The sequence below is a fragment of the Ursus maritimus genome, unplaced genomic scaffold (assembly GCF_017311325.1).
Source record: "Ursus maritimus isolate PB19 unplaced genomic scaffold, ASM1731132v1 scaffold_6, whole genome shotgun sequence".
Taxonomy (NCBI): Eukaryota; Metazoa; Chordata; class Mammalia; order Carnivora; family Ursidae; genus Ursus; species Ursus maritimus.
The window spans coordinates 76,772,288-76,786,931 of record NW_024426774.1 but is presented as its reverse complement, the minus strand read 5'-3'; the positions used below and the strand labels follow the sequence as shown (position 1 = coordinate 76,786,931).

Below are 14,644 nucleotides of genomic sequence, written 5' to 3'. Positions count from 1 at the left end.
CCCCCCCCCCCCCCCCCCCCCCCCCCCCCCCCCCCCCGCCGTGCTTCCTTTTCCGGGGCCATCTATTTCATCTATTTATCTTCAGCCTCCGTGGTGAGGGCAACTCTGCATCTTAAGCTTCAAGCTTAGGATGGGACTCCCAGTAAACATGGTTCTGTTTGTTCTCCAGCAGCCCTCCTTTGTATAAACAGATGTGGTGGGAAGGGAAGGAAAGCCAGATCTCTGTGAGGGGTGGGAGGTCTCCTTTCTGGAGAAGCTTCCAGGCTGCAGCCATGAGCACAGGGACAGGATGCATTTCTTGTTCAGGCAGGGGAACTTGCAGTTCTTCCAGAGAGGTGCTGTTCTTCTCACTCTCCTCCACCCTCCACCCCCATCCTTTGTTCCTGGGAATGCTGTCTGGATGTCTCAGGCGTCTCACTTTTGCCAGAGCAAACATTTCCAACAAGGCTTATGCTAAGGAGGTATTAGGAAGACAGATTTTTTTTTTTCTTCTCTCCAAATGCACTGTAGACTGGGATTTGGGAAGACAGTCCTTCACACCTGTACTTTCTCATCTATTCACGTTCTCTTTGTTCTTTTGTAGTCTTCTTACTACTTTCAACGATGGAGGGAGGTTTTTAGGGGCTGGAAGTTGTCAGCTTGTAAAATAACAAATCCATTTTCTCAAACCATGTTGATACTCGCTCTTAATTTGGTGTTTTACATTTTGTACACTAGTTATGGATGCTAGTAAAGGAAGGACTACTTCAGAGCTGGGGGAAGAAAGGGGGGCTGAGCATTTTGTAATGGGATCCCAAATAGGTAAGAATTCTCTTTGGTCTTTTCTTCTTCCACGTGTTCTCCAGACTTCGTTTGTTAATCCTCATTCAGAGGTCAGGAAGGTGAGGAGGCTTGATGGAGGGATCCTGTGACTCCCACACAAGGGTCTAGATTTCTGGTGGCTCCAGTCAGTAGTCCTTCTTGTTGAGAATGAACAAAGGGGAGAGTATGGGAAAGGCCTCCTGTGCTGCAGGGAATAAAGGGTTTGGTGCAAGTGATGGGATATAACCACATTGTTCTGTACCACTCTCTCCAGGAATTCTCTGGACTCCTGAGTGAGGCTTCCAGAGCTGTGGCCAAGAGGATAGGAGAGTCAGGGACCTGAGGAGGGGTTCTGATTTTGGCCAGCTGTGGAGAAACAGAGCCATGGCCCTGATCTAGGCATGGACTTCTCAGCATGCCTGTAAATGTAAGGAAGGGGGTGGGGATGTTCTTTACAATCAAGGAAGTGATAATAAAAAGGAACTGATTTTTAGGAGCCACAATGATACTCTATCATCCGGCTGACAGTATGCCATTCTCCAGACAAGAGATGGGGCGAGAAGTTAGCACTCTACACCCAGAGGCCTGTCCCCCTTCCCTGTAAGAAATAAAAAGAAAGGAGGTTAGTTTCCAGGGACAGCCAGCTGGAGGATGGTGGGACCCCCACTGTAGGCCAAACTGCAGGTCCTGTCAGAAGAGGTTCCTCCCTTTCACTTAACTTACTGACTCCAGATATTTTAAATGATTTGTTTACAGCGCGGCTGCAGGCAGCTCAGTTAACTCTCCCCGTGCCTGGGGCGGCCAGGGAATTTCCTAGCACCCCCTCCAGGGCTGCAGCCAGCACAACGCCCGCTGGGGCGCCTGGCAGGGTCGGGGGAATTCTGGACCCCAAGAGAAGTGTGTGCTCCCCGGGCAGGGCCGGGTGGGGCCAGGCGAGGGCGAGAGGCAGAAGATGCGGCAGGCCGGGCCCGCCTCAGCATCCCCCGGCGCTGGGAACCGCCGCCTTTCCCTTCGCCCCGGCTCGCGGGACCGCCCCGGGCGGCCCGGGGCGACGGCCGGTCAGGCGGGCGGCGGGGTCGCGGGGCGAGTGGGCGGCGCGGCCTGCGAGCGCCGCGGGACCCCGGGGAGCGGCGCGGGGAGCGCAGGGGCGCGCGGGGCGGGTGCGGCGCGGGGCTCACGGCGCGCGCGCGCCTCGGCCTCGCCCGCGCACACGCGCCTCCCCGAGGAGAAAGAGGCGGGCGGGCGGGCGCAGAGCACCGCGGCGGCGGCGGCGGCTGCAGCGGGCCGGGCCGCCGGGAGGGAGGGGAGGAGGGGCGGGCGCGGGGAGGGAGGGGGGCGAGGCGGTGGCGGCGGCGGCGCGGCGAGCTCGCCGCTCTCTCCTGAGTGTGCCTGTGCGCGAGTCGAAGAGCGGGTGAGTGCGCCGGCCGCTGCCGCCCGCCCGGCGGGCCGGGAGTCGGGGGCGGGGGGCGCGGGGAAGCCCGACCCGGGGGCGGGCAGCGGGCGGGCGGCGGCCGCTCCGGCGCGGCCGGGATGCACCTTGAGCGGCGGCTTTCGTTGCAGCGCGCGGGCGGCCCGAGCCTTGGCGGCAGCGGCGGCGGCGACGGCGGCGCTGACACCTCCCACCATGGACAGCTTCGACTTAGCCCTGCTCCAGGAATGGGACCTCGAGTCGCTGTGGTGAGTCCCGGTGCCGGCCGCCTCGCCAGGCGGGAGTAGCGAGGGGCGGCCGCGGCGGCCCGCGCGCCCTTACCTGGGCGGGGGCTCGGAGCGGCCGGCCGCCGTGGGGGTGGGGTGGGTCGGGGGCGCCCGCCCCGCCGGCTCCTTCCTTCCTCCCCCCAGGGGATGCACGGCCGCCTTCTCGTCTTCTTGACCCCCTTTCCTAACCTCTCGCCTGGTGCTGCCCGCCCCAGCCCAGGGGCTGGTGATCTGGGGAGCCGGGGGGCAGAGCGCAGCCATGGAGAGAAAAAGACCCGATTTCTAGAACGTGTCACTAGTGTCTGGGGATCCACCCCTCGGCCCCTAGCCCCTCTCACCTCCCTTCGCTTCATTTGCGCCCTCCCTCTTCTCTAAGAGCCTCTGGTTCACACCAGCGACCCCCTGGAGTTGGTGCTGCTGCAAAGTGCCCTTAGATGATGCTCCAGCCTCCTGCCTGGAGGCGCCGGGTCTGGGCGGCTGCATCTTTTCTGTCTCCTACCCCCTCCCACCCGAGATGGAAAGTGAACACCGGGGGCAAGGGGCGAGTGTTTCTGCGTGCGGGAATGCCAGAGGCCTTGGCCCAGGGAGACTCATTTCCTCGAGGTTCACAATTCCTTTGGGCCCTTTCTTCACACCTCAGTACAGTTGTACTCCTCCTCCTCCTCCCCACCTCGGCGCCCCGCGTGTCCCTTTATTCCACGCTCACAGCTCACAGCCTGGGGAGCGGGCGGCCGGGGGTGCACTCCGGGATCTGTTGCTCAGCGTTCTCACGTTGAGGAGCTGCTGTAGGTAAATCGCCGCTAGAAGCAGTTTAATTCTCGTTGCGGGTTTCTTAAAAATCCCATTGGCTGCTTCGGCATCCCTCTTATTTTCCCCCCACCCCCATCTCCTAAATGTTTCCAACCAGCCCTTTTCAGGTGGTAAAATTACTGCCCGCATATTCCTGGAGGAACTTGTGTTATGTTTAATATTTACGGGAATGAACATCTGCCGGAACAAGCATATTAACTGCACTCTGTTCTGCCTCTGGTAATTTTTTTTTTTTTGCTTTAATTCAGCAAAGAGTTCACATGTGTCTAAAACTGCAAGTGGTGTGCACATGAATATGCAATGTACAATTTTAAAGCTAAACTGCTTTAAGATTTATAGATTATATAGATGATATGTGGATTATTTTCAGTGATTTAGGCTTCTAGTGACTTTTATCTTTCTAAAGCCAGGTGTACCAAACTAAACTGGACACAAAGCTAGTGCATTATTGAGCAGTTTCTTATAAAAGATCCGATGATGAGTAACTACAGCTTGCTCTGCATGTTGCTGGTGCTTATAAAATACACAAGGATGGGCCCGAATGTAATAAAACTTTTATATATTGCACTGGAAACTTCAAAGAGCCAGTGTAAAGAATATGAAACATGTTATTACTCTATAAAAGTTGCTAATTACTGTCTTGTTGCTCCTGGGGTTATTTCAGCCTTTCATTTACAGATACCTGTTATTTTACAGGTTTACATTTAGAAATGTTGGTTTCTGGCACAAATTCAATAGTTTTCTAGATAGAAATTGTGCTTTAAAAATGACTTTTGCTTTTAAAAGACAGTATTTCTGTCAAATGGAAGAACTTAGTGCTTTGGCATGTTTTTACGGTGCTTGTCAGTTTGCTGATTCAAGTTGAAGCCCCCTCATGACTTTTACAAGTAATATTTTGAAATTGTCAGCTCTAATCTGTGGGCTTTTCCAGCACAGGGTCTAAGCTTTATTTCTCTTTACATCCTTAGTTGCCAGCTGGGTTACCTGGAGCACAGTTATACAATAAATGTCTGTTGCATTGACTTGAAATTTACACTACCGACAGTACATTTATCCTTTTTTTAAAAAATGAAAAAAAATAAGCATTTTAAAAAAGTTGCTATACATGCACTCTGCGTTTAATCGGTGCATCAGTTTATCTTTGGCTTATGAAAATGTGCAGGCCTTCTTGCTTACAGCATAGTGGGACAGTTTGGCTTGACTGAGAGAGTGTTTCTAGTTTGCAGATGTAAAATTTACATTTTACAAAAGCTTATATATTTCTGATAAGTTAAAGATAAGCCATACTTCTTGAGTATGCATTTCTAACATAGACATTTTCTCAGTTAACGGATGAATTTTTGCATGGTATTTTGCATGGTGTTATGGTTTATTTTTAAGTTTATAAGTGATCCAAAATAACGAATATTTGAGTACTTTCTGTGTGTCAAATGTTTTCTTATCCATTTTTTTTTCTAATTTGAATCTCATAACAATCCTGGAGGTGGTAGGAAGTAGGAGTCCCATTTTATAGATAAGGAACTGGAGGCTTTGAATGGTAAAAGGACCCTACTGAGACCATAAAACAAATGAGACCAGAATTTTTTTTAAAGATTTTATTTATTTATTAGAGAGAGAGCATGTGCGCACATGTGGTAGGGGGAGGTGCAGAGGGAGAGGGAGAAGCTCACTCCCCACTGAGCAGGGAGCCCCATGTGGGGCTCTATCCTGAGATCATGACCTGAGCTGAAGGCAGATGCTTAACCGACTGAGCCACCCAGGCACCCCGAGAGCAAAATTTTTAAACCCAACATTGACTGAACGCTTACCACTTACCAGGCACAGTTCTAAGTGCATTATATGTTGTAGCTCATTTAGCCCTCATAACTGCCTTAGGAAGCCTTATCGGTTACTATTCCCATTTTACAGATTGGGAAATTGAGGGTGGGGAAGATCAGGTAACCTGCTCAAGGTCACACATCTAGAAATGGAGGAGCCATATTCAAACCAACCATTAACTTTTCAGAACTCCGTTTTCTTACTCTAAGTCCAGTGCAGAACTGGATTTAGTTTCTACAGTACTGCAGATGTCTCCCAGTTTATGAGTTTGGCTCTGAAGTTAATCACAAAACAAAACCTTGATGGACTGGAAGTTAATGTTCTGTTAAAATACCAAAGAAAGAGAAGGTCAGAACCCTAGAAGATGCTGATCTAAAATTAAAAATCTGAAAAAAATACCTTGGTTTAGCAAACCATGCCTGCCCTACATGAGTTAACTTATAAATGTCTATAAATTTAAAATAAACACCACTAAAAACATTGTTTTAATTCATCTTACGAAAAAATGTTTCTTTGGAGAGGGTGAGGGAAAGTACAGGTTAATGGCAAAGGAGAATGGTATTTTAATCCCTAATATTTCTTCCCAATTGGTGGGCTTTGTTTTCTAATAAAGCAAATTGCAGTTTATTAGTTGTGACTGTGGCTTTGAACTAGAGCTAGCTTAGTTTAGTGGTCGCAGAAAGTGTCCCCAACTGACTGTATAGACAGTGTGAAGAGAAAAGCTCAGTATTGTTGAAAAAATCAAGTAATTCAAGAACCATCTCCTCCACCTCCTTGCATCACCCCCACTCTGCCCAAACACCCATACTTATTTTTCAAAGGAAGCTTTTTGAGTCTAAATGATCTACTTAGCTATTTCAGCTTTTCTTTTCAGCCTTACTTAAAGTTGAAAAGGGTAGCCCTAATTTCTACTTCTAATTTCACTTCCCATTTCTGGTTTAAAGCAAGAGTAGAACTCTTGGAACAAGGTGAAGGCACTCATCCCGCACCCAGCTCCATAGCTTCATTGGGTAGAGTTGGATCCCCGAAGAGTTGGGGATTCAGTAAGTTTGCAGGGGCAGATATCCTGAGGAAGAGCACCTCTTGTCAACCTCCCACTCTCTTCCCATCTGCTCCTTCCTGTTCTCCACCAGCTTTTGATCAGGTGCTGGACATAGAAGCCATTCCTCAGGGCCTTTAAAATAATGACCATCCCTTTTAACAGGCTAACCGTTACTTTCATTTATTCACTTAAATATTAATCGATTATTTCTTAAGTGTAAGACCTTGTGCTGATTGCTATAAGGAGTACAAAGATGAGTAAACTGCGGGTTGTGCATGTGATTATCTAGGAGGGGAATGAGATGAGTATACAAATAAAAAAGGAAGTTTTCAACACTGGTGATTCAGAAGAGAGAAAGACCATATTAGGGACTGGGGTGGGTGGTAGAGGAGGGAAAGAGGAAAAATTGAGTTAAAAAAAAAAAACAACAAACGCTCCCATGGAAAAGGTGGCCTTTGAACTAAGCCTTGGAAGATGAATGGGATTTTTACAGATGGTGGGGGTCGGGGTATTGAGAGGACATAGAGGCATCTTGGGCAAAGAAAGAACTTGAACAAAGGCTTTCATGGTGTCTCTGAAAGATCCTTTTATGAATCATGGTGGAATTACCTATACCAAGCATTTTAAAGATGCAGAACTTTTGTAATCAGTAGGTAGTTTCAGTGAATGGGAAAAGTTTTCCAAATGAACTTAGACAAAATTGTCTTTAATCTCCCTTAAATATAAAACATTTTAGTTATTGGGGAGAAAGTCTATTGAAATACAATAGAAATATTCAGATTTCTCTCACCGCAGCCCCCACCCCCAATAGGCCAGAATCCACTTACTTTTGTTCAGATAGGCATTATACTTTATATTCTTTCAAACTGGAAGCTTTGAAGTTGTGATAAATGGATTGTTTCATACTTATCAATTTATTCATTCAGCAAGCATTCAGAGAGTATTAAGCATTACTATATGATAGGTGCTATAGAACAGTAGCTTTCAAACGTTTTAGACCATGACTCACAGTAACAAATCATTTAACGTTTTGACCTTTTGTGGGTACACATACACATAACTGAAACAACTGTCACAAAGTGACACTTACCCTTACTATGTGTGATGCACTTTGATATTTTCTGTTCTATTTCCATTCTATTTCTTAAAAATTTTCCGTCTTCCCATGGGTTTACCCTTGCACTCCCATGTTCCTATGGGGGAGGGGGGAGTGAAGCAGAGCTGCTAACAACACAGGGGAGCTTCCCAGTACTACCTACTGGGTCCTCTTCAGATCAACTGCCAGTGGACATGCCCAGGCCATGGCCTCACTCATGCCTCTTTAGTTAGGCTTCCCAGGCCCTGTATAGGGTCAGAAAACTGCTCCAGATTCCTGACCTTGACCCTCAGGTACCTTGACCCTTTTCCTGCAGCCCCGGCAAAGCACACATTTTAAGGCCTCCCACTTGTTGTGGGCTCTTGGGGTCAAAGCAGTTCAGTAGAACACAGAAGGCAGGAGGAGAGGTGCATGCAGGGACCCTCCACATGCTCTCTGCAGGGTGAATGGTAGAGAGCAGACGGGTTGATTGTGCTCATTTTCAACGGCCCAAAGTGGCTGTATGCTTGGCAGCAGCACTTCTCTCTGGTTGAGAGCCCCAGAGCATCCGCAGAGCTCAGGAAAGGCCTTAGCATGTGCGGGGGTGAAAATGTTTCTACAAGTGGCTTTCAGGGCTAGGAGCTTGAAGGGGTCTGTGGGCTGCTGCCTTGAAGGGGGCTGGTTGCCTGGGTGCAGGAGGCAAGGAGGTGTCCATGGGAAGCTGTGGAGCAGCTGGGGGCAGGGAGCTGAGTGCTGCTTCCCGCATCAGCCTGGCTGCCGGTAGGTGTGTTTTGGAGAAAACCAGGTGGGAAGACGGGCTAATGCACGGTATTGAAGTTGAGGACTCAGGCTTGGCTGGGGGCCACACTGTTCCCAGAGAGGATGCACACTGGATGTGCAGATGGATTTTAACCACATGCTTTCTGATGACGATGAAGATGAGTATTGTGTGTGGGGAAGTGATTCCTTCCTGTGTTCCAGATTCTCTTTTGTAAAAATGTAGGAGGGTTATAAAATGCTAGGTATCTATTTTGGGAGAATGTCCCTGTGAACCAGAATGGGTCTAATCAATGACACTTTAGATGTAGCAATTTGTACGAGGCCCTTTGGCATAATATTGGTTAGCATAGCAGTCAAATTAGGGAAAAAACAAATCTCAAAAGGAATGCAGCATTTTTTGTGTATAAATGGAATTTTTTTAACCTGGAAGAAGTTTGCCTGTTTAAATTTTCTTTATTTTGAAAATAAAGCCTTGGTAGCAAAATCAAGGCCATAAAAGACCATTTTAATATCATTTAATGGTAACATAATGTTTCCTTGTTTTATTTCAAAGTGAAATCCATAAAACTTACTTTAAATGTTGCTCGTTTTCTTTTGTCTAGGAATTTAATTGAGGTTTCTGAATTCAGCTGGCTCCAACCTTGCTTTCTGTTTGGCCCTGGGCAGCTCACGATTTTTCTCATTTCCTATTCTCAGTCTTGGTTTAATCACTTATAAAATGACAGCACTTATACTGGCCTACCTCATAAGGTTGTGATGTTAAGTAATAAAAGTGTCAATTGCTTTGTGAATGCCAAATGTAGTTCTTTTAATACCCTTCGCTTCCTCAAAAAGTCTCTTTATCATAAACAAGGAAGGATACAGAAAGGCCACGTTGGGTCAGGTCATCCATCTGGTAGAGTTCTGTCCCTGGCAGTGGGATCCAGGCACATTTTAGAGTGGAGGTTGGTAGCTTTTCTTAGTTGTATATCATAGTCTAGCGGACAAATACACCCTTACTTGCGGTTGTACTGCTAACATATGTAGATATATTAACCATTACATAATCTTTGATGTTTCACTGAGAATGTATTGAATTACCACCCATTACATCAAATGACTTCATTTGGCACTGTGGGTCTCATTAAATTATGTCAGGCTAATCATAATTTAGTTTCAATAGAAACAAAATACATAGTTATTACCAGGGTAAGAAGACACCACACCATCCAAAAAGCAAAATGGGTTTAGGCTATGGAAACTAACCCCTGGGGACAGGATACAGGCCCTGGAGGGATTGAATGAGTTTTACTGGGAAGGGGGCCTTGAGCTGGTCTGGGTTCTTTCAGGGCACTGGTAAGATCAGGGGGTGTGAGAGTGTCGAAAGGGATGTGACCGGGCTGTCTCTCGGAGGGTAACAATTACCTGTTCTTAGGAGGCTGTAGATGCCCTGCCAGCTACTCTGTAGAAAAAGAGTCCTGGGTAAGTGGACCAGCAGCAGTAAGTTATCTGGGTTCTTCCAACTTCAAAATTGTGATCATTCCCATTGTAGGAGAGCGGGAATCAAAGAGTGCAGAAGTCATTAATTTGCTCTTGTGTATTTTTCCCCTTTGTAATTTCTCCACTCACATGTGGAAGACAGCATAGAGAGTACTTAAACTTCTCCACATAATTTCTTCCCAGGGGGCTCATTGTTAGCTGAGGTAAACAAAAAGAACTGTAATATGAAGACCACTAACATAACAACTCCGCTTAGAGTTATGTGTTACCTTGATGCTGAAAATAATTTTAATTTTCCTTTCTTATGGACAGGAAATTAGTTTTCAGAAATCCTCTGGAGTGCTGTAATATGAGTCTGGTGGTCTTGGTTAAATTTTTGTTGTCATACCTCTACTGTTTACCTGAGTTATGAAGTGACAGAACAAATTTTCTGTCAATGTTCATTGAAATGTTAATTAGTTACCTGGCAGTTTAGATAGAAATAGCCTTTACTCTAGTGGATCATCACCAGCTCTGGGAAATAATCTGTTTTTATTTTCCAATTTCAAGATATATTTGTTTTTTCTATATAACGTATCTTGAGAAAGAAAATACCTAGGGCTTAGACAACTATTTTGAGAACATAGGTCAGTGTACTTAACTGTCACCCAGGCCAGTGCTTCTCAGATGTTAACGTGCCTTCAGATAACTTATGGATCTTGATAAAGTATACATTATGATTTAATAGGTCCAGGGAGAGCCTATGATTCTGCATTTCTAAGCAACTCCCTGGTAAACTGCTGGTCCACAGACCAAACTTTGAGTAGTGAGAACTAAAAAGACAAAAATTTCTTTAAAAAGAAGCTCTTTCAAAATAATGCATTTTCCTCTCTTTATTTGGGGGGGGGTTTGAATAATAACATTACAATTCCATAATACCAGGAAGTTACATTTAGATGCAGCATTTATTTTAGTTTTGTGGGTCTTTATAATACAATTTTGATGAGTGAGGGGGTGGTTAATTGTATCCTAGTGGGGATACAGTGGTAAATAAACATAAGAGCCTGAGTAAACAAAGGTTGTAGTAAATAGGCTAATCACTTTTTACAGCCTTAGAGTTCTTGTCAGTCCTTCGAAGGGGGGGTCCTTTTGCTTCAGGAGCAAATGCTCAGAGTAACTGGATACCAGGTCTCACAGGCACTTCTGGATTTGTCAGGGAATCTCACAGTCCTTCCCGTAGGTGCCCAGGACTCAGACCAAATGTCTGCACTCTCTCCCAGCCACTCTCTCTTTGCGGAGGTGGGGTGCCAAGGGGAAGGGAGGTGGCAGTGGTGGGGGAGAGGGGCAGCTATTTGCAGAATGACTGCACTACCCTGTGGCCAGAGCTGCAAATTGCAACCTGTCTCATGTCCTGGGAGAAACTCAAGCTCCAAGCAGAACCAAGGGCAAGTCTCAGGCACCTCAGGTGGGAACCTTCTCTCCCAGCGCTGCCAGCTACCTTCTCCCTCAGCCCTGACCGCAGAGTGCCCTGAGTCCATCAGGTGGTCAGACAGAGCTGCAGTTTCCGGGTTTAATTTCCAGTCCTATTTCATTAGAAAAATAAGCGCAGATAGAAATGATTATGTGAGCAAATATAGCGCAGTTGACTTTGAATGTGCTGTGAGACTGGCAGGAAGTTTATTTACTTTATCCTCTTAATGAGGGTTTGTGCGTGTGTGCGCGTGTACACATGTGCATTTCCATTCTCTGAAATGGCATAGGAGACTGTTGCTGGTAAGAGCAAGCCACACTGGGTTTAAACAATTGACTGTCTCAGATTTGGAAAAGAAAAGCTGGCTTTTCAGGAATAATAGTGACCAGTACAAATCTTGCAGTCTTGGGACGCATGTGAATCCACAGGGGAAGTGCTCCTGATTGCTTTTCGCCCATTGTTTGCGGCAAGACTCCTCATTTATACTTCCAGTGGCGATTGTGCTGCCGTATATATCATAGCCCATTATGTTGTCTAATTGTGTTTAATAATTTCTTGTAATTATTCCACTAATTTAACTTTTCTTTTAGATTGGGAGGAGGGAAGGGAAACTATTTCCCTCAGGCATGAAGATAGGTCAGGCCCGTAATAAGGAAGGCAAGTGTTTGGGTATTGCTTTGGTTTGTACTAGTCTTACCAAATTAATATATTTTATTTTATAGGAGAGAAGACACTTTATTGGCTTTCAATATATGGTACAAATAGCAGAATAGTCAGGTGATTTAGACTATTCTCAGGAAAAAAAAAAAAGGACTCTCAGAGTCAGGGATTTGTTCTGTTGGGTCCTAAGAAGAAACACCCAAGTATTCCTTAAGAACAAAAAAAGTAACTGATGATGGTCAGCTAAATTCTGAACTTTGGTTACATTATTCAGGCTTTTGGCCTTGACTGAGAAGAGAGGCCATCAGCGTGGCCCTCCTTGCTTGCTCCCTTTTATACCAACCATATTGCATGACAGGGAGCCCACTGGTGTCATTTTGCAGAATTGCTGAGCAGGAGAAAGCTGTTGGAGTTTGAGGACGTTACCTCAGGCTAAGAGGCATGTATCTTCATAGGCCATGGGCTCTGCAGCTCACCGAAATAGAGGCTTGTGATCTGGAGTGTTTTGGTCCTTCCATTTTCTGAAGTGTCCTGCCAGCTCTTCTCATGGTCTGCAGCAGTGGTAGAAATGAGGATTTACCTAATGGCAGGTGGGACACTTTGCGCAAGATATTGTCCGTTGTCTTTTGTCCTGAGGAATTAGGTAGTAGCATCAGCAGTAATGGAAAAACCATACTATTCCAACTGACATCCATACGTAAGAGCCTCCTCTTTTTTATGTAAAATCAAATGGTTTAATATTTTACTGTGGTATACCAGTTGTACCTCTGACTGTGTAACTCTGTAGGATGAAGCCTCTGACCTGGCCTGTATTGTCTGGGCTCAGGTTAGGGTGAAGCAGATAAAGTCCATGCTGTGTCTGAGCACCAGACACATCTGCTGCTGCAGGATATTCAGAGCTCAGGACAGATGTTGCGTGTAGAGCCTGCTGAGTCCTCAGAAGTGTGTCCACGTGTAGGACAGGGCTGCTCAGCTGGTACCACATGGACTCTCCTGTTTCTGTTCCTTTCATCGATGATAGGTTCTTCTCCAGAATATGGCATGGGTTCTCCCGAGAACTAAATCTTTTAGGTGACTTTGCTTTAGAGTGTTCTTTGTTTTGTTTTTAATAAGTAGAGTTTAATCTTTTAGTGTGAGTGGAATACCCGAGAAAGGTCTGTTGTGGGAAAGCTGGTGTATTTTACCTACTACCTATAGCCATCCTCCCCCTCCCTCCCCTCAACTTGAATGAATACTCCAAGGCTGAGTTAACAAGTTCTCAGTATGGAAATTAAATATTTATAGTCTAAAAAGGAAGAATGGTATTTTAGTTTCTAATATTTAGGTAGATAATTAGTTACATAAATTAGTTTCTATTCTTTTCCTTAGTCTTATAGCTCAGCAGGACAAAAGTAGTATTTTAAAGTCCTAAAATATCATATACAATAATGTAACACAGTGGATGCTTTAAGCTGCTCTTTATAACTTTCTTCCTCTAGATTTGTAGGTTTCTGGGTTGAGATGAACAACCATTTATTGAACCAGACATAGAAGTGAGTAGCTCACTTTTCCAGCTCTTGATGTGTTTATACTTTAGCCTGGAGCAGATTATTTCAAATAATCTCAGTAGAGTTTTTATATGCTCTAATAGGGAATCCTGTGGAGTACATAAAAGGGTACCCTTCCCAGGGTGGAGTTTTAGGGAAGATTCCTGGAGAAAATGACATCTAATTTGAGTTTTACAGGATGAATAGGAGTTAGGCTGGGAGTAGAGGGAATGTGGGTAGGTACAATAGTGCAAAGGGTAAACAAAGGCAAGAAGGTGAAAAATAGCATGTTGTGAAGGATGATGAATGCAGGTAAGTAAGTTGCAGGTCTGAAGCATTCAAGATAAGGAATAGCAGGAGAGGAATGGATGGAAAGGATCCCCTGGAGCTTTGCCTAGGAGGGCCTTGCCTGGCATTCCAAGGAGCTTGAACATTTTCCAGTAGGGGATAGCCTGCTATTGAGGGCTTTGAACAGGGGAACAAAAGGGTCACATTTGCATTTTATCATCATTTCTAGAAGGCATTGTCCATGGATTAGTCTGGTGGCTGTAAGGATTAGGAGGTCAGTCAGGGAGTTGATGGCTGCCAAGATGAGGCCAGGAGGATGGAGGCGAGGGGAGGCAGGGAAGAGGTGTTTAGGTGATTACACGGGCAGAACTTGGTGACTGGATAGAGGAATGAGGGAGGATGAAGGACCAAAGATGCTTTTAGAATGTTTAGCTTGTGTGATGAGGTAGGGAGTATAAGAGGAGGAGCAAGCTGAATGGGGAAAGATGAAGTGGTGATGGTGAGGAAGATTAGGACAGAAAAAAAGATTTGGGAGTTATCTGCATACAGGTCTGATGAGAGCTGTGAGATCGGCCAAGATTATCCAGGAAAAGGGAAGAGGATGAGAATTAAGCTAAGGACACAGAGGGGCAGTGGAAGGGAAAGCAGCCCTTGAAGGAAAACAAATGGTTGGAGAGGTAGGAGACCATGAGAAAGTGGGGTCCCCCAGGTCAACTGCTTTAGAGTAGTCATTTAACACGAGAAGGTTGAGGTGGTTGATGGCTGGCAGTAGGGGTGCAAGAATGAATGGGAAATGGGAAGTGGAGATTATGAGGGGAAAGATGGGGCAAATGCATGGAGGCATGTCTCAGAGAAGGAAGTGGGCAGCCTGGGCCAGGCCCGGAATAAGAGGAAGAGCATGTGGGTGGTTATAGATGTAGATATGTTGGGGGTGGTGGAGACATTTTTTTGAGAAATGGAAGTTTTGGGGCATGGAACCATAGAGAAGAAGATAGAATCAAATATTAGACTCTAAAATGTAAATAATAAATGTTTCATAGATAGCTTTGAATAAGTGACTAATGAATGAAAAGTCTGCATACACCACTTTAGCATAAATCTATGTCACACCATCTGTAATTTAATTAGAGTGTTTTTAAAAGTAATTTTGATTCGGAAGTAATTGGATGAAGATCTGTAGCCAGGAAAAAATTTGTAGACTTTTCTGATTGAGGACTGTT

At 45.6% G+C, this 14,644-nt stretch overlaps 1 protein-coding gene across 5 annotated transcripts in view; it reads left to right on the top strand.

Annotated features, from left to right (window-relative positions):
* AFF3 (AF4/FMR2 family member 3) overlaps positions 1 to 14,644 on the top strand; it is a 551,602-nt gene that overhangs the window by 35,710 nt on the left and 501,248 nt on the right. For all 5 annotated transcript variants that reach the window (XM_040623579.1, XM_040623576.1, XM_040623578.1 and 2 more), the window contains exon 2: positions 2,362 to 2,478. In XM_040623579.1, coding sequence (XP_040479513.1) covers positions 2,426 to 2,478 — 53 coding nt within the window. In that variant the 5' untranslated portion in view covers positions 2,362 to 2,425. The remainder of the gene's footprint in view (positions 1 to 2,361; positions 2,479 to 14,644) is intronic.